This window comes from Protopterus annectens, chromosome 1.part0 (genome assembly GCF_019279795.1).
Source record: "Protopterus annectens isolate FY-2018-M chromosome 1.part0, PAN1.0, whole genome shotgun sequence".
Classification (NCBI taxonomy): domain Eukaryota; kingdom Metazoa; phylum Chordata; order Ceratodontiformes; family Protopteridae; genus Protopterus; species Protopterus annectens.
Genome location: NC_056725.1, coordinates 1,854,030,656 through 1,854,049,731, shown reverse-complemented (window position 1 = coordinate 1,854,049,731; position 19,076 = coordinate 1,854,030,656). Strand labels below are relative to the sequence as shown.

The 19,076-nt window shown below is 44.2% G+C and overlaps 1 protein-coding gene across 1 annotated transcript in view; it reads right to left on the bottom strand.

The window, feature by feature from the left end:
* Positions 1 to 19,076, bottom strand: part of RICTOR (RPTOR independent companion of MTOR complex 2) — a 3,179,211-nt gene that overhangs the window by 766,609 nt on the left and 2,393,526 nt on the right. The window contains exon 29 of the mRNA XM_044069875.1: positions 17,189 to 17,295. Within this exon, the coding sequence (XP_043925810.1) occupies positions 17,189 to 17,295 (107 nt within the window). The remainder of the gene's footprint in view (positions 1 to 17,188; positions 17,296 to 19,076) is intronic.

Here is a 19,076-nt window from a genome sequence, read left to right as displayed (position 1 = left end):
TGTGATAAGTCCTTGTGCAGAATCTTTCCAATTGATAATTTTGAGGGGAGGCAAATAGATCTATGTCTGGGCTCCCCCATTTCTCTGTTATCATGCTGAAGACTTGTGGATTTACTTTCCAATCGTGCGGATCCATAAGGTTTCTGCTTAAATCGTCTGCCAAATTGTTTTGTTTCCCTGGCAGGAATTGAGCTTGAAGATGTATTTGGTAGGTCAAAGCTGTGTCCCACAGTGCCATGGCTAATCTGCAAAGGGGCTATGAGTGTGTGCCCCCTTGCTTGTTTATATACCACATGACTGTGGTGTTGTCCGTCTTTATCAGTAGTTGTCCTGGATGAAGTAAGTCCTTGAAGGCTGTTAGGGCATTCTGAACAGCTAGCATCTCTTTCTGGTTGATATGTAGATGCATTTGTTTTGGTGACCATATGCCCTAAATGCATCTTCCTGCCATGTGGGCCCCCCAGGCATAATCTGATGCATCTGTTGTTATGGTTTGGCTGGCAGGGGGTAGAGTGAATGGCCGTCCCATGTTTTGGTGACATGCCTTTGCCCACCATAGAAACTCCTGTTGCAGGCAGGGAATGAGAGGAATCATTGTTTCCAGACTGTGAGACTGTTGACTCCATAAACTTTTTAAGTACCACTGAAGTTTCCTCATATGCAGTCTTGCATATGGAATCAGTAGGATGCAGGATGCCATAAAGCCCAGAGCCTGCAGAATTTGCCTTGCAGAAGACTGACTTTTTGTTGCCAGCAGTTTGAAGTAAGTAGTCAGTTGCCTTTGCTTGTCTGGCGTGAGGTAAGCCATCTGGGCAGTTGTATTCAAGCTTGCACCCAGGAATGTTATCTTTTGAGAGGGTACCACTTGTGATTTCTTTTTGTTTATTGTGTACCCCAGGCATGTTAGAAGCCTTTTCACAAATGCCAGGTGTAGAAGAGTGTCCTTGTTCTCTGCTTGAATGAGACAGTCGTCCAAGTAAGGATATATTTGTATACTTCTTTGTCTGCAAAATGCAATTACTGGTACCAGGCATTTTGTAAAGACCCTGGACGCAGTACATAAGCCAAAGGGCAGTGCAGAGAATTGGTAATGCATTAAGCCAGCCTTGAATCGGAGGTATCTTCTGCACAATTGTCTTATTGGGACATGCAGGTATGCCTCTTTTAGGTTTAAAGTCGCCAGCCAAGCATTCTTGCCCAGCATGGGCAGAGGCTGCTGCAAAGTCAGCATTTTGAATTTTGGAATGTCCAGATATGTGTTCATAATTAACAAATCCAGTACTGACCACCAGGCCTTGTCCTTTCTGGGTACCAAGAACAGTCTTGAGTAAAAATTTTGTCCTTTTTCCTGTTCTGGTACTGTCTGAATGGCCCCTATATCCATGAGGGACGTAACCAGTTTCTGTGCCTCTGCCCATTGTTTTTTTGGCAGATCTGGCCAACCATTTGCCATTGGCAGTGTGTGGAAATGGGATCTGCATCCCTGTGATACGATTTTTAGTACCCACTTGTCCTGGGTTATTAACTGCCAATTTTAAGCAAAAAGTGCTAATTTTCCCCTTATGGGTGCTGCCAAGAGATAAGTGCTTGGTGTAGGCAGAAGAAGTCATTGGGATTGCTTTCTGTAGGTTTGCGCTTTATCTCATCCAGATTTGGAGGTGGAAGCGCCCCACTGCTTTGACCTGTATGAATCTTGCGCCTGGTATCTGGAACCCTTAGGGCATCTGGATTTGCCCCTTTGAGCTCTGTCTGACACAGGAAAGGACCAATTTTTTGTAGGCCAGTGTCTACTGAATCTTGGTGGCTGCACTTGTAAGAAGTCTTTAAGAGTTTGCATAGACTTATCTTTGTCTTCCATTTTCTTTAAAATCTCTTCTGCCTTAATACCAAACAGAGAATCATGCTGTAAAGGTGCATCTAGCAATTTAGCTTGAACATGATCAGGCAAATTTTGTTCCTTTAACCAGGCATGCCTCCTAATCACAGATCCAGTAACTGCGGCCCTGCAGGACGCCTCTAAGGAATCAAAACCACATTGCAAAGGATGCTTTCCAACTTGTTCAGCTGCATGCAATAATTCTTGCAATTCTTTATTTTCTGCACATTCTGAAATCAACATAATTTTCTGTTTCAGCAATCCCATAACATGTTGTTGGTACTTAATGAAATTGACAGTTTAAGCCCCTGATTGCCAAGGTTGCAGATGTATAAACATTTTTCCCATCTATCTAGTGCCGTTGAATCTCTGTCAGAGGGGGTAGGATTTTTTGCTTTTGAGGCCTTAACTCCCTTTGGATCCTGTGAAATAGTTTCAGGATCAGCAGCAGGGTTTCTAAATAAAAATGTATGCGAGTCAGGGACCCTGTAATATCTGTCAGGCTTACTGAGAGCTGAAGGTAAGGAGTCAGGGGTCAAGCTTGACTCCGAAAACACGTCATCCAAAAATGTCTAAAACAGGGGGAATGGCTAAAGGCCTGTGCTGAGGGAGAAGGAGGAAATCCCTGAGCCTCTTTTTTGATTCTGAGAAGTCTTGACTCTCCCCCCCAGTGAAAATGCTCCCTCAAAGTATGCAAGGTTTCTCCAAATGAATAATCCTCAGGAGGAGATGCAGATGGAATAGACTCCTCAGCATCAGAATCCTCATAGGGAAGTATAGATAATTCCTGATCAGAAGAGGAATCAGAAGAAACAGAAACCTGATCTGAAGATTCATAATCAGTGTCTTATCAGGAGGGGGATGGGTACCCCTGATCAAGGTAATAAGGTCTTCAGCCATTTTGATAATTTGTTTTTTAGGCATAGAGGCCTGTGCACGTGGATCATGCGTCGGTTTTTTAGTTTTAGAAGTTGCTTTTGTCTTTGGTTTTGCAGCTGTCGTCTGTTTGATATTCAAATATTGAGGTCTGAATACACCCTCAGAAGCCGGTGCCTGCTCAGCGGCTCCGGTCCCATCTGAGGGAGATACATCCGTCAGTCCAATACCTTGAGCATCTGGCGGTATGCTGGACTCCACATGGGTGTCGGTAGAGGCCTGCGACTCGAAGGTAGCAGGTATCAGGGGCTGCGAAAGCGCCTCACTGAGAACTGGCGAACCAGCGACTGGCTTAGGAGAAGCTTCATCGTCGGTTTTGGATCTCGACTGCCTTTCTCTGTCCTTTTCTTTGCGTTTTCTATGTACTCCGGTAGTCGGACTGCTATCCGACGACATTTCTGGGTAGTTAAATCTGTTTCCAAAATACTTTGATGCAAAAATATACCGATGCTTAACAGTGCGTTGGTTAAATCTAGCACAAAACAGACAGTCAGGCACATTGTGATCAGGGCCTAGGCAAGGAATACAGTATAAATAGAAATCCTTATGAGGTATTTGCTTCCTACAAGTAATGCAATTACTAACTTTCTGACATTGGTAAAAAGCAAGAAAAAAGTTTCCCCAACGGGGTACTTAGCTTTAGTGAAGACTTCGGTTCTATAACTCAAACTCGAATATTTCAGTAGTTGGCCAACTGGCACTTGCGAAATGCTTCTGCTTCAGGCACCGCGCGGCAAGAAAGACTAAAGAAAATTGCCTCAGCTGCATGTTTTATACCCCTGACGTCATGGAAGAGGAGACAGCAACCGATGCAGGACCCAAGACTTTGGAATTCAGGCCGACTGAGGGCAACCTGCCAGCAGATTACCCCAAATGTAATGACTGCAACAGTGAAACACGAAGAACATCTGCAATCCACAAGACCTGAATTTGACTAGCGGGCTCATGTGCTGGAGGACCCAGTGTAGAAAGTTGGTAATGAGCAGCTTACACTGGCTATCTCATCCTGACAAAGGAAAGTACAGTTTTGCAAGAGCTTAACACAACAGTATACTTCCTACTGATCAGTGCTGCAGTATTCCAATACTACTGGGCTATCTCATAGAGGTAACCTAATATCCAGCCAGGGCATGGAGCATTCACAAAGGATGCCTTAAAGGGCTCCGTTAAATCACATAGCCTCATCCAAGCATGCCTCCTTAGGGAAAGTCCTGAACTGGCCACTCATGAGGTACCTTCCACTGTATGGAAGATTACCCTCACTGAGGAATTGGTGATGGAAGACAGAGTGGTCAGCTTGGGAGAAACTTTATTAAATTCCTCCGCTGGCATGGACTCAGGCAGAGAGGCTGAAAACTCCTTGATCAGATCTCTCTGCAGCCGGGTAAAGTGAACTAAGTAATTTAACGACCTCAGCGGAAATGTGGCTGAGGTGTAATTATGCTTTCCAATCCTGACCAACTCTCTAGACTCCCTGTTATGCGGATGGACACTGGCAGTCTCTTCTGCCAGGTCTTTCTTAGTGGCTGCTACTACCACGATGGCATTAACTACGGGATGTTCACTCCAATGCTTTCGACCTGCTGGTGGAACCAGGAACCTATTAGGGTGCTTTCGAATGGGCTCAATGGTGTCTGGTTCGTTCCATGCCCTGCATGAAACCAAATTAATGAGGTCGTCCTCTGGGGGGAGGGGGGTCACCCAGGTCGTAGATGGGCCTGCCCCAAATTTCTCCAAGAGCACTGATGCCTAAGAAAAAGGAGGTTGGGCAGACCATCCATCTTTCTGCTTCAAGATGAAAAGAATGCCTCTGAAGGAGATGTCCTCAGGTGGGGATTGGATGGGATCCTTCCCTCTCATCAAAGTCAGTGTCTTCGGTTAATGACTCCATCATGGAGTCAACGTGCCTCCTTTTGCACATTTTCTACCGGGGGACCTCCTCAGCGGGATACTCTGGGGAAGTATTGGAAGAAGGGCATCTCTCCTGGACAGGGAGGTCTTACAGGCCGCTCAGGACGAGTTGAGTCACGACAAGACGAACAGGCTCATGGCCCCAACCCGACAAGGGTACAGGGTTGGATTGCGGGACATGTGTTGACAGATCTTCAACTTGGGAGACAACCCTCTCCACTACCCGAAAAGCCAATGGACCGGGAGAGGTCCTCTCCAGCTCCCCTGAGGCCAAAGCCACAGGGGGGAAAGAAGCTAGAACTCGCATCAGAGCTGCAGCCTCCAGAAGGGATTGGACCAGAGCTGTCAAAGGCCAAGGTGCCTAACGAAAGGGATGGCTCCAACAAAGATGGAGCCGATTCCAGTCCCTTGGGCCCAGCGCCGATACTTCAGCTCTGAGGTTCGCTCTGCTCCATGGAGAATAGGAACAGGGGCGATCAAGGGTAACATTGGCATCGAGGAAGGGAGCTTGCCCTGCATCAAACCTGACACACATGGGCGTCCCAAACCTTGCAACTCCCAAACCGAAGGCCGGCTCAGAGGGAGGAGTCCTGACAGTATGGCTAGGGTAGCTCATGGATCCGAAAAGGGACGGAGCAGACACTACTCACAATCTGGATCTGGGCCTTGAGGAATCTCATCATCCTGTCCATGTCTGCCTTGGAACAGCTTCTAGAGGATCTGGACGAAGCCAATGAGAGGGTCAGGAGTGCTTGGACTTGACTGAGTGTGCAGGAAATTTGCTCAAAGCTCTCACATCCCAAGCCACTGGATCCAACACCGGAGCAGACAATGGAGGATGCTGCAAAGATACGATTTCCCCTCGATCTGAGGATGCTGGTGGATCCGACGGGGTGAACACTTTCTTCCGATCCGTGGGGGGTGGACCTGAAGTTTTCCTGGACTTGGCTTTGGGTTCTAGAGGATCTCTCGGGGAGACCGGGAGATACCTCTTTTTTGCTTCTTTCGCAGAAGTCTATGAAGTGGAAGCCAAGGAAAGGGTCTGAACCTCAGGAACCAACGACGGAAGAAGACCCCTCAGTATCAACTTGCTACATCTGTTAACTAAAACCCGAAGATTAAACGAAACACTCTGCCTTCAAATGGTATGCACCTAAGCAATACACGCACGCCTTGTGAGCATCTTGACTGCGGACTTTATGCCCACAAGAAGTGCAATGTTTAAAGCCGGAAGAAGGTTAGTCAGACATGACAAAAACCCAACGGACACTCAATGAAAGGCTAAAATGGAAAGGTAACTAACCTTAAGACTTAAAACTTAAATTGGAACTTAGGCTGTAACTCTAATCTAACTAACTGTAATTTAACTTTAAATGCAACTTTTAACTACAACAAACTAATTAATCTAACTTTTTTTTTAAACAGGAAGGAAAATAAGCAAAGAGAAACTCTCACATGCACACACAAACACTAAAGGTTTTTTTTTAAGAGGAGGGAGGTCACTTACAACCCAATGCTACTGAAAACTATCCTGACCTTTTTGAGAAATGTAAGCATTGCTCAGAGCACAAAGATCTGTGTCTGGGCACTGAGGCAGCAAAGGAGATATGGGGTGCTTGGGTGGGTGTAGTGCATTATGGGCAACAGGAAGGAGCTCAAGAGATAGATCCAAGTCTGCAGAATGTGGCCAAGCTGGATCAGTGACCCTATCGTGAGGAGGAATGAAGAAGACATCAGATCATCTGTTTATCTGAATTTTGTTGAGACCATTTAATTTGCATTTGCCAAAATTGGACGAGAGGTTAGAGAATCCCTTTGAAAATTTGGAAAAGGAGGGCTGACAAATCTTAGAGATTCCCTGAATCAGCTTATCCCTTTCATCATACTTTTGATCACTTAGGAAGCAGAGAGGCCAAAAACTAAATCTCTATCCAAAGGAGAATTTAACATCTCATTTTTAACATCTGGGAGGTTCTTTAGAATGCAGTTAGGCAAACCTCCAAAAAACAATACCAGTGACCATAGCCCTGGAAGAAACATCGACTTGCACACACACTGAAAAAGTGCAGCTGTGTAACAACTTAACATAACAGTAAATGTCCTACTGATGACTGCTGCAGTATTCCTCACATATGGGTCAACACCACTGTCTGTTCATCCTAGGTAGCAAAGCTTTAACTTCCCAGTATTGTACACATCCGACATGTGACCTCAGCTCAAAGGAGTAGGGGTATATAGGCAGACATACAAGCGTAAGTCCTCAGACCATCTCCAAGCCAGTCTCCTGAAGACCCCTGAGACAGAAAACTGGTCAGCTACGAGGGGCATAGTATGCAGCGGTAAGAAAGGCAGTTAAGTTGCCTGAAAGAGCCTCTTTGTCAAAAGTAAGCTTTTCATTCCCTGGTACAAAGGAGAAAAACTAGTTCATCTTCTCAAAACTGCACATCCATTTCAGGTACACCTAACCTTCAGCTGTAACTGAACTACAAATCCAGGGCGTTAAGGGTACACTCTCTCTCTCTCGAATTTCAGCCCCCGAGAAGAAAACCAGGAGGAAGAGAGACTGGTTCAGATACAATTTCAGAACTATCTTTTGAAGAAAAAATTGGCTCACCCCAGGGACAATATTTTTGAGATATACTTCCCTACATATAATGTACTAATCTTCAAGATTTTATGGCCAGGTGTAATAAATAGAAAAAGCATTTTCCAAAATAAGTACAGTTGTGTAAGACCTTACCATAACAGTAGCTCAACAACTGATCATTGCTGCAGTTTACTAAAAGATGGGATATCCTGCCAAGCATAGCCATGCATCCTGCCTACTACCAAAGGCATCCTCTTATACTGCATGTCAGATGTATGACCTCATCACAAAAGAGGCAAGGATTTATTGAAAGATGGGGTATCATGCCAAGGACAGACATACGTCCTGCCTACTACCAAAAGCATGGGTGCCTTCCTCTTGTGCTGCATATGTCTGATGTATGACCTCATCCGAAAAGAGGCAAGAGTACGTAAGACCATTTACTGCTTTCAAGAAAGATATTCCAAACTGTGACTAGCAGAAAGGATTACTCTAACTGAAGGACCCTCCAAAGAGGGATCCCAATATCAAATTTTATCTTTCATAATTTAACCTTTGCAGACACAATAAAAGCATACAGAACCACACAGAAATGGTTTAAAGCAAAGTGCTTTGCAGTTGAACATCAAGTGTCGATCCACATGGTATAAAAGAGGCTAATGAATAACTAATAAAGAGCTGAAGGACTTCTTTTGGGAGAAGACTGCAAGAGTCAAGTGGGATACGCTGATTCTTCCAGTAGAACAGGGGGGATTGGGTTTACCCAATTTGAAGGAGTAATTCAGAGCTACATAGTTACAACTCCTATATGCAAGCACAAGCAGAAAACTATAATTCAAAGTAGAAAGGGATGATGATGAAATAAGGGAGAAGCTCAAGAAACAAGGAAAGACTGGGATTTTGGATGCAAGTCTTAAAGGAGAATAATAATAATTACACAGAATATTATACACATAAAATAGCAGAAAACATTCTAACTATACCAATATGGGAATGGAAAAAGGAGATTCTGTTCATATGGATGACTGCAATTAGGGATACAAGACAATAGGCAAGAAGGGGCTGGAATTTATTGGAGAAAACTGGCAACGGAATCAAGGTACTGGAAGCAAATAACTAGAGAGGGAAAGATGACAGAATGGGAAGATGCCAAGAATTTATTTGGACTGCAGGTTAGAGATTGCCCATCACGGACTGATAGAGTATAGGCAAAGAGAAAGAAATAGGGATATCCTAAATGAAAGACCAGCACTTGTAAAGTTTTTAATAGCATCTAGAGAAGAAGCGGCCATTAAAAAAAGGAATAATTAATAGAGCACACAAAATATTGCATTGTTTTTTGCTTGCAGAGCAATCTTTCCCTCTAAAGGAGCAGTCAGTTGAGAAGTGCTTGGACGTTTTAAAGTTAAGTCATTGAGACAGCTTACCACAGGAGGGAGTCTTAATACTTCCTAATTTGGAAGTGGGAGCCCCCACTGCTTAGTCCTGTGCGTACCCTGGGACTGAGGCCTGGGTGTTCTGCTGGTTCTGGGTTTGAACTGAGAAGGCCTGAAAGATGTAGGAAAGGACCAATTTTTTGAGGGCCAATGCCTACTAAATCTAGGAGGCTGCACTTGTAAGAAATCTTTAAAAGTTTGCATAGATTTAGCTTTTTCCTCCATCTTTTTAAGAACGTCTTCTGCTTTGTCGCCAAACAGGCGGTCCTGATTTAAGAGAGCATCCAGTAATTTAGTTTTAACATGATCTGGCAAAGACTACTCCTTAAGCCAAGCATGCCTTCTAAGTACAGACCCGGTGACAGTGGCCCTGCAACATGCCTCTAGTGAATAAAACCACATTGTAAAGTATGTTTTCCAACCTGTTCAGCAGAATGCATTAAATCCTGTAAATCCTTATTTTCAGCACAATCAGGAATCAACATAATTTTCTGTTTAAGCAATCCAACAATATGCTGCTGATACTTTAACATATGAAACTGGCAATTTAGGGCCCTGATGGCCAAGGCTGCAGAGGTGTATACCTTCTTACCCCATCTATCCAGCCCCCTGGAATCTCTATCAGAGGGGGTAGGATGTTTGGCAGTAGTAGCCTTAATGCTCTTGGGTCCATGTGAAATGGTCTCAGGATCTGCAATAGGATTTTTAAAAAGGAACTTGTGAGAATCAGGAACCCTGTAATATCTATCAGGTTTTCTGGGAGCAGGAGGTAGAGAGTCAGGGGCCAAGCTAGATTCCGAAAAGGCATCGTCAACAATGTCCAGCACAGGAGGGATAGCTAACGGCCTGTGTTGGGGCAGGAGTAAGAAATCTCTAAGCCTCTTTTTAGAATCAGAATAATCTTGACTTTCCCAGTGAAAATGCTCCCTAAGAGTATGCAAGGTTTCACCAAAAGAAAAATCCTCTGGGGGAGAAACAGAGGGAAAAAGAGTCCTCTGCATCAGAATCCTCATAGGTAGATAAGGGTAAATCCTAGTCATCAGAGGAGACAAATTTCAGAATCCCGGTCAGAAGTATCATAAGCAAATTCAGTCCTAGGTCTCTTATAGGGGGAAAGTTGGCTTCCCCTGGTTAAAGTAATAAGGTCTTTAGCCATTCTTATCATTTGTTTTTTAGGCATAGAGGCCTGACCATGCGGTCTGGGCATCGGTTTCCGAGGCATGGTTCGAGTTTTAAGCCTAGAAGAAGATGATGGCGTCGGTTTAATATGCAAGTCAGTAGGCCTGAATATACCCTCAGAAGCCGGTGCCTGTACAGCAGCTCCGGACCCATCCAAGGTAAAGACATCAGCATGTTCCACAGTTGAGGCATCTCGCTGCATACCGGACTCTGAATAGGTCTCAGTAGAGGCCTGCGAATCTGAAGTAGCGGGTATCAGGGACTGCGAAAGTGTTTTACTGAGTACTGGTGAACTGGCGACTAGATTAGGAGAAGCATCATCGGCAGCTTTGGACCTAGACGGCCTGTCTCTGTCTTTATTTTTGCGTTTTTTCAGAATGTCGGTAGTCGGGTGGCTTACCGAAGATATATCTAGATAATTGAACTGAGTACCAAAATATTTAGAAGTGAAAATGTACCAACGACGAATAGTTCGTGGTTTAAATAAGGCACAAAACCAACAGCAAGGTACGTCGTGGTCAGGGTCTAGGCAAGGAATACAGTACGAATGAAAATCTTTATGAGGTATTTGCTTTCCACAAGAAATGCAATTATTGACTTTTACTGACATCGGTTTAGAGCAAGAAAAAGTTTCCCCAATGGGGTACTTAGCTTCAGTTTAAGACTTCGGTTCTAAAACTTGAAAACGAAAATTTCAGGAGTCGGCTGACCGGCGCTTGTGAACTGCTTCTGCTTCGGGCACCGCACGGCAAGAAAGACTGATGTAATGGTGTCGGCTGCATGCTTAATACCCCTGCCTACCGGACATTGCGGAAGAGGAGACAGCAACTGATGCAGGACCCAAGACTTTGGTAATCAGGCCGACTGATGGCTACTGCAAGCAGATAACCCAAATGTGATGACTGCAACAGTGAAACACGAAGAACATCTGATAGTGCATAGATCCTGCCCTGAAATGTAGATATTTCCTGCATGACTCCCTTATGGGGATGTGCAGATAAGTTTATTTTAAGTCTAGGGTGACTAACCAGGCATCCTTGGCTAGCATAGGGAGAAGCTGTTGCAGGGTAAGCATCTTGAATTTTGGGACCACCATGAAGGTGCTGAGAATTGAAAGATCCAGGATTGGGTGCCAAGAGCCCTCTCTCCTGGGAACCAGGAATAGTCTAGAGTAGAAACCCTGACCCCCTTTGTTCTACCGGAACAGGCTGAATAGCTCTGACATTGAGTAGGGAAAATACTTGGTTCTGAGCCTCTGCCCACTGGTTGGAGGAAGGTCTGGAAACCCGCTTAGGGTTGGCAGTGAATGGAAATACAATTTGTACCCCTGGGATACAATGTTGAGGACCCATCGATCCTGAGTGATGGACATCCAGTTTTTTGCATGAGGGGCAAGTTTTCCTCCTAGGGGGCACAAGCACTTGGGCACGGCTGGGAAGTAGAGTAGAGAAGTCATTGTGAACTTTTCCATAGGGGGGTGGCTTACCACTCCATTGCTTTGATCTCTGCCCACCCTGGGACTGTAGTGTGGGTGGTCTTTTTCCCCTGGGTCTTGTCTGGGAAGGCCTGGAGGGGGCTGGAAATGACCAGTATTTTGAAGGGCAATGCCTACTAAATCTAGGTAGTTGCACTTGCAAAAATTCTTTAAAAGTTTGCATAGATTTTGCTTTTTCTTCCATCTTTTTAAGAAGAACTTCTGCTTTGGTGCCAAACAAACAGTCCTTATTTAAAGAAGCATCTAGTAATTTGGATTTGACATGATCTGGCAAGGTCTGCTCCTTCAGCCAAGCATGTCTTCTCAGTACAGAGTCAGTGACTGCAGCCCTGCAAGATGCTTCTAGGGCATCAAAACCACACTACAAAGTATGCTTACTAACTTGGTTTGCATAATTCATAAGCTATTGCAAATCTTTATTTTCTGCACAATCTGGAAATATTACAATTTTTGTTTAATTAGTTCCATAATATGTTGCTGGTACTTCAGCATGTGAAAGTGGCAATTCAATGCCCTGACAGCAAGAGTTGCATATACCTTCTTACCCCATCTGTCTAAAGCTCTGGAATCCCTGTCTGAAGGGGTAGGATTCTTGGCTGTAGCAGCCTTAATACCTTTAGGTCCCTGGGAAATGATCTCTGGATCAACAGTAGGATTCTTGAAAAGGAACTTGTGGGAATCAGGTACTTTGTAGTACCTTTCAAGTTTACTAGGGGCTGGAGGTAAGGTGTCTGGAGTAAGACTGGGTTCCATGAAAACATCATTCACAACATCCAGGAAAGGGGTATAGCTAAAGGCCTGTGCTGAGGCAACTCTAAAAATTCTCCGAGTCTCTTTTTGGACTGAGGATAGTCTTGGCATTCCCAGTGGAAGTGCTCTCTTAAAAGTATGCAAGGTTTCACCAAAAGAAAAATCCTCTGGTGGGGAGGCAAAGGGAATGGATTCCTTTGCATCTGAATCCTCATAGGCTGATAAGGGCATGTCCTGATAATCAGACAGGTCAGAGTCATCGGACTCCTGGTCGGTAGAATCTGAAAGCAACTGAATTCTTTGCCAATTAGCAGGGAAAGGCTGGCTTCCCCTAATTAGCATAATAAGGTCTTCAGCCATTTTAAGCATTTGTTTTTGTGGCATGGGAGCCTGAGCATGCCCTTTGGTAATCAGTTTTCTAGGCACAGTGCGTACTCTGGGCCTAAGGAACTTGGTAGTTTTGGGTAAAAAAAGTCGTTGGTTTGATTCAAACATCGGTAGGATGAAAAACACCCTAAGAAGCCAGTGCCTGCACTGCAGCTCTGGACCCATCCAAGGTAGAGACATCTGCTGGTTCCATAGTCGAAGAAGCATCTTGCACCATACCGGACTCCGAATGGGTCTCAGCAGAGGCCTGCAAATCCATAGAAGCGGGCATCAGGGTTTGCAAAGGCGCCTCACTGAGTACCGGCGGACTGGCGACTAGCTTAACGGAAGCGTTGGTGGCAGTTTTGGACCTATGCGGTCTGTCTCTATCTTTATCCTTACATTTTTTTGGAAGATCAGTAGTCGGATGGCTTACAAAAGCAATTTCGTAATACAGAGAATGACAGCGAAAGAATTTAGCGACAAAGATAGCCCGATGACAAATGGTTCGGGCGTTAAACACGGCACAAAACCGACAGTGAGGGACATCATGGTCTGGGCCTAAACAGGTGATGCAGTAAGAATGAAAATCTCTGTGAGGTATTTGCTTTCCACAGGCAAGACAATTGTTAACTTTTTCTGACATCAGTTAGAGCAAGAAAAAAGGATCCCCAGTGGGGTACTTAGCATTACAAGACTTCAGGATGATCAACTCTAAAACGAAAATTTCAGGTAGAGGCCGACCGGCACTTGCGAACTGCTTCTGCTTCGGGCTCCTCCGCGCCAAGAAAGACCGACGTAATGGCGTCAGCTGCCTGTTTTTATACCCCCGACGACTTGACGTCATGGAAGAAGCGACAACATCCGATGCAGAAAAACTAAGACTCTGGTATTCTAGCCGACTGAGGGCTACCTGCAGGCAGATAACCTAAGCGTGATGACTGCAACAGTGAAACACGAAGAACATCTTACACAACTATTCTATGTCCTTTTATTCTGATGTTGCAGTATTCATAACAGTAGGGAGAGTACCACAGCTTTAAGTATGATCCCGGGAGGAGGAAGGGTTTCCGTGGTCCAGGAGACCTTATAGGATAGTTCTGACAAAACCGGCTCTAGCATGGGATGTGATGTCCAGCTCGGAAGGTTTAGTGAAGGTGTGCACTGCGGTCCAAGTGGCTGCCTCTAAAATAAAAGGGGGATCAATGCCTTTGAAAAAGGCAGAAGAAGACGCAGGTGCTCTGGTGGAATATGGTTTGATACTGCCTTTAAGGTTTTTCCATGGTGGGTGTAGCAGAAGGAGATGGACTTGGAGATCCATGAGGCAATGGTTTGCTTAGATACACCTTTCCCTAGTACTCTGGGATGGAAGGAAACAAACGACTGTTCTGATTTCCTGATGTCTTTGGTTTTGTCTAGGTAATATCTTAGTTGTCTGTGGATGTCCAGAGAGTGAAGGGTCCTCTCTGAATTTTGAGGATGGAGAAGAAGACAGGTAGGTTAATGGTTTGATTCAACGAGAGTTCATTAACTACCTTGGGCATGAAGAAGGGGTTGGTCCTGAGCACCACTCTGTCGCTGTGAAAGACTAGGTAAGGGGTTGTGGCCATCAGGGCTTAGATCTCCAAAACCCTACTGGCGGATGTGAGGGCAACTAGCAAAACTGTTTTGAATGTACAACATTTCAGAGAGGCAGAATGTGCTAGTTCAAAAGGAGATGGTGTTAGCTTTTCTAATACAAAGTTTAGATCCCACGGAGAAGGGATGTGTTTCCGTGGGGGGTTTATGCAGAGGATTCCTCTTAAGAGTTTGAATTCCAGTCTGGATGAAAGGGGAGGTGAAATGGGCAGACAGGCAGAGATGGCAGACAAGTGGACTTTGATCGAGGAATATGTCAGTCCTGTTTGGAATAGCTCACACAAGTAGGATAGGACCCTAGGGATGGGAGTAGTGAGAGGGTCCTGTTTGGTCCTATGACACCAATTGGAGAATCTGAGCCATTTAGCTACGTAGTTTCTCCTAGTGCTGGGTTTTCTGGCCTCCTGCAGAACATTAATACGTCCTCTGAGTAAAGGTGTCTGTAAGGGATCGGGATCAGGATTCTATCACCCACAAGGTCAGTTTTAGATTGTTCACCTGCGGGTGTAGCAGAGACCCCTTGCTCTGTGTGAGCAGGTCTATCCGGTGGGGTAACCTGTGGTGACTGCCCTTGGCTAGAGAAAAAAAGGAAAAACCAATGCTGTCTTGGCCAAAAGGGGGTCACCAGTAGGATTTTTGGTTTGTCCCTCTTAAATTTCAGGACGACTTCATGGATCAGAGCGAAAGGCGTACAGGAACACCCCCCCCTCATGAAAAGGAGAAGGTGTCCCCTTTCCACGCTTGTGGGTTCCTTGTGCAGAATTTGGGCATCTGCATGTTGTCTGTGGAGGCAAAGAGGTCGGATTGTGGAATACCCCACCTGTGTATCAGGTCTAGGAAAACCTCCCTTTGTAGCATCCATTCATGAGAGGGGGCTAAGCTTCTGCTGTGTGTGTCTGCCATCACATTCTGTTGAGAGGGCATATACATGGCCAACAGGTGTACTCCGAGGGAGCCTGCTAGATTCCAAATCTGGATGGCCAGTCTGCATAGAGGGTATGACCTGGTCCCTCCTTGTTTGTTTATGTACCAACAGAACTGTCATGTTGTCTGTGATTACCTTTAAAGTTCCTGGCAGGATAGAGGGTCGGAATGTTAGCAGGGCTAACAGCAAGGCTCTCATTGACTTGATGTTGATGTGGTCTTTTACTCAGAGTGGACCATTTGCCTTGCACAGAGAGGTGTTGTTGATTTTTTTGCAACACTACCCCCTTCCTAGGTCCGAAGCATCGGTGTAAAGGCATTGAAGTGAAGCTGGGGTCTGAAGGTGGAGCCCTGGGTTGGTCTGTATTCCAGATATCCACCACTGGAACTCCCTCTTTAAGCAGCAAGGGAGGAGTGGGAGGGGCACATCCCAGGGTTGGGAATGTTGGTTCCATAGATTTTTCAGTACCCATTGAATTTTGCACATGTGTAGTCTTGCCAAAGGCAGCATGTGTATAAGGGATGCCATGTGGCCTAACAGTTTCAGAAATTCCTGAGCTGTCAGAAAGTTTCAGGAAAGGATCTGGCTGAAGTACAGACAGAGTTCTTGAATCCTGTGGTCTGGTATGAAGGCTTTCATGCAGTCCGTGCATATTCTGCATCCCAGAAAAATCATGCCCTGAGGAGGAGTCAGGTGAGATTTTTCTACATTTATAGTAAATCCCAGAAGAGAGAGGGTGTGTGACACCTGCTGCAAATGGAGGAGTAGGAGTTGGTGGTTTTGGTACAAGAGGAGGAGGTCATCTAGGTAGGGATATATTTGTATACCCTGTGTCCAGCAATGGGCAATGAAGGGGGCTAGACACTTGGTGAACACTCTGGGGCCTGTGGATAGACCAATGGGCAAAGCAGAGAATTGAAAATGGCAGAAGCCTATAGAAAATCTGAGAAATTTCCTGTAATCCGGATGAATGGGGATGTGTAGGTAGGCATCCTTGAGATCTAGAGTCACCATGAAGGCTTGGGGGGAATTCGAGGCAAGATAATAGGTAAGGTTATCATTTTGAAGCTGGGTACAAGAAGGAAAAGACTGAGAAAGGAAAGATCCAAGATAGGTCTCCAGGGACCCTCTCTATCCTGGGGACCAGGAACATTCTGGAGTAGAACCCTGAGTTCTTTTGAGGGGTGGGAACTGGTTCTATGGTGCCTTGGTTTAGGAGTTGTTGAATAATGGGTGGGAATAGGTGAGTCTGTTTTTTTATTTGGTGGATGTGGAATGCCCTGAAAGGGTGGGTGCATCCACCAAGTCATGTAATATCCTCTCTGGATGATGGAGAGGACCCATCGTTCTTTTGTAAGTTTCTGCCAGGATGGGAGGGGGGAGAGTGATATGGAGGGATAGGGGAGTTTCTGGATGCAGGGTGGATGACACACAGTGGAGGGGGCCTGGGATGGTCAGGCTGTCTCCGAAAGGGAGTGGCAGAAGATCTTGATGACAGTCTTGGGGTAGAAGACCTGAAGAAGTCTGTTTACATTACAGACGAAAAGCCCTTCATCTGAATTTGTTGGTGCTTTTGTTTTTATTGTGGATGCAGTACTTCACCACAACCTTTGTTTTATCGAATTTTTATTAAAGTCGTCTTGAGTACGCTGTCGTTGTTCCTGTGGCGTTTTTGGCCTTTTTGCAACAGTTTTTTCAGTCTTGGTGTTTGAAAATGCGAAGTAAGGTAGAACTGGCAAACGGGCGTCCAATGATCACTGTTGCAGAAAAATTCTGAGGAGGGTACATGCAGACATCACCTTTATACCTAACGCCAGTTTATAGCCCTCGTAGCTGACGTCACATGTACCCTCCAAGACAAAAACTTTGGTATACTGTCTGGACGGTGGCACTGCAGGCAGCTACTCCCTACTGTTATGAATACTGCAACATCAGAGTAGAAGGACATCTACTGAATACACTGTAATATGAGCCATTTTGTGACACGTGAATAAGGAATCAACATTTCTAGAACCAGATGGCAGGTACAGCAGATCACATGAGGAAACAGCAATTGTGTTAGCAATAACAGTTGCTCATAGTTACCAACCCTCTGACTGAAAGGACTTCACAGTTCTGTGCAAGCAGTAATATATCTGGAATCACATTCTCTTCCTGAAGCAAATTCAACCCCCAATTGGATGAGCCAATATTACCCTGTAATAAAGATTTAAGCAAAATGTTAATTTGTACAGTATTGGTAATTTTCAATAGAATTCTGTTTACAAACTGAAGACAAGTTAAACTCAATTCCAGAATAAGAAAAAAATGAGGAACAAAAAGTACAAAACTGAACAAAACCGCTCTAAACATTTGGGACAGCAAAGAAACATGTCATTTTAAAATAAATTCAAATGTTTCAAGTTTTCACAACTTTACAAACACAGAAACAGCTAACGAATTATACTGGGTAATTAAATTTAGTAAGAAGAAACAAAACTGAAAGACTAAGCATAATCTGGAGGCTGTCTCCTGGCTCTTGACTTTGATATCATTTCTAACTTATTAGATTCTTTAGCATGCTAACTTTGAATAATTAGGGTGGCCTACTTCAACACATCTGAGTACAGTCTTTTCTCATATATGTTTGAAAAATGAAAGTTATGCACTTATCACAACTATAGATCTTGTTGATTCATGTCCCTATGTTGCAAACAATGGACTTGATGTCTCAGGCAACATCCTTTTGTCATTTTTCTGAATTTCATAAAGGCCCAAGCTCCTCACCTCACTCCCATAATGCATGTGCTCTTACTCTTAAAGACTGAGTTTGGCCTTTGCAAACAGATAAGGAAGAGGGCTTATTATTCCATTGTTGATCTCCTGAAATACTGAAGAAATTATATATGTGTACAAGACCTATTCTTATGGCACACAGAAAACTGTTGTATCTTACTTGAGCCAGTCCATACACTAAAAATACTGGACAAAGCTTCCAGAAGAACAGCTTGGATGACATCCCAGAAAAATACCATGGAGAATGGTGGCTGCAAAGGAGGCTCCTGACTTTGATATCATATCCAACAGACAATGTTTGGCAATGTATGAAGTGACATTCATGTAGTTGCTCTGCAAATGTCATTCACTTATAAAGTTCTAAAATAAGCTAATGAGGTAGTTCTTGCTCTGATAAAATGGCCCATGGGTATTATCTTAAACCTCTGTATTGAGATGACAAGCTGTACAAAACACAATCAAATAGCCATACAGACAGTGTAATCTTAAACACTTTCTTTCCCATCTTTGTTTGCTGTACAAGGCACAAATTAACTGCTAATCCTATCTAATGTCTTTAGTGAGATCCAAGTAAAATTGTAATTGCCCATGTAAATCCAGAAAAAGTAACGCATACTCTCTTCCTCTTTGAATACTGGGGACAGAATACCAGAAGACTTATTGACTATTTAAGGTTGGAATCTGATGACACTGTTGGTACAAAATTTGGGTTAGTTTCAAGTACAACTCTGTCTTTTTTATAAAATTATCTAAGGAGTTCTCCAAGACAATTTGTGCAATTCAGATACCCTTCTGAATAAGATGATGGCAACTACAAATAAGGTTTTCTATTCAAGTTATTTAAGATCTGCCTTGGCTGCCAGATCAAAGGTTGGAGTGGTCAGTTTTTTCAGCATGAAACTGAGATCCAATGAAGTGTGCTGGATGTCTGAAGGGAGGTCATGTTATGAAAACTTTACAAACACTTAAGGAAGCCAGACAGGAGTCACTGAAATCTTGAATAAATGATAAAACAACTACAATACAAACTCTGATTGCTAAGAAGCTGCAACTCTTTTTCCAAGACTTCTGACAGAAAAATGAGAAAGTATAGTTGTATAAAATCTAACCGTAATGGTAGATGTCCCTCTCTTCACTGTTGCAGTACTCTTCACGTAAGGGATCTCCTGCCAAGGATATTCCAAAATCCAGCAAGTATATCA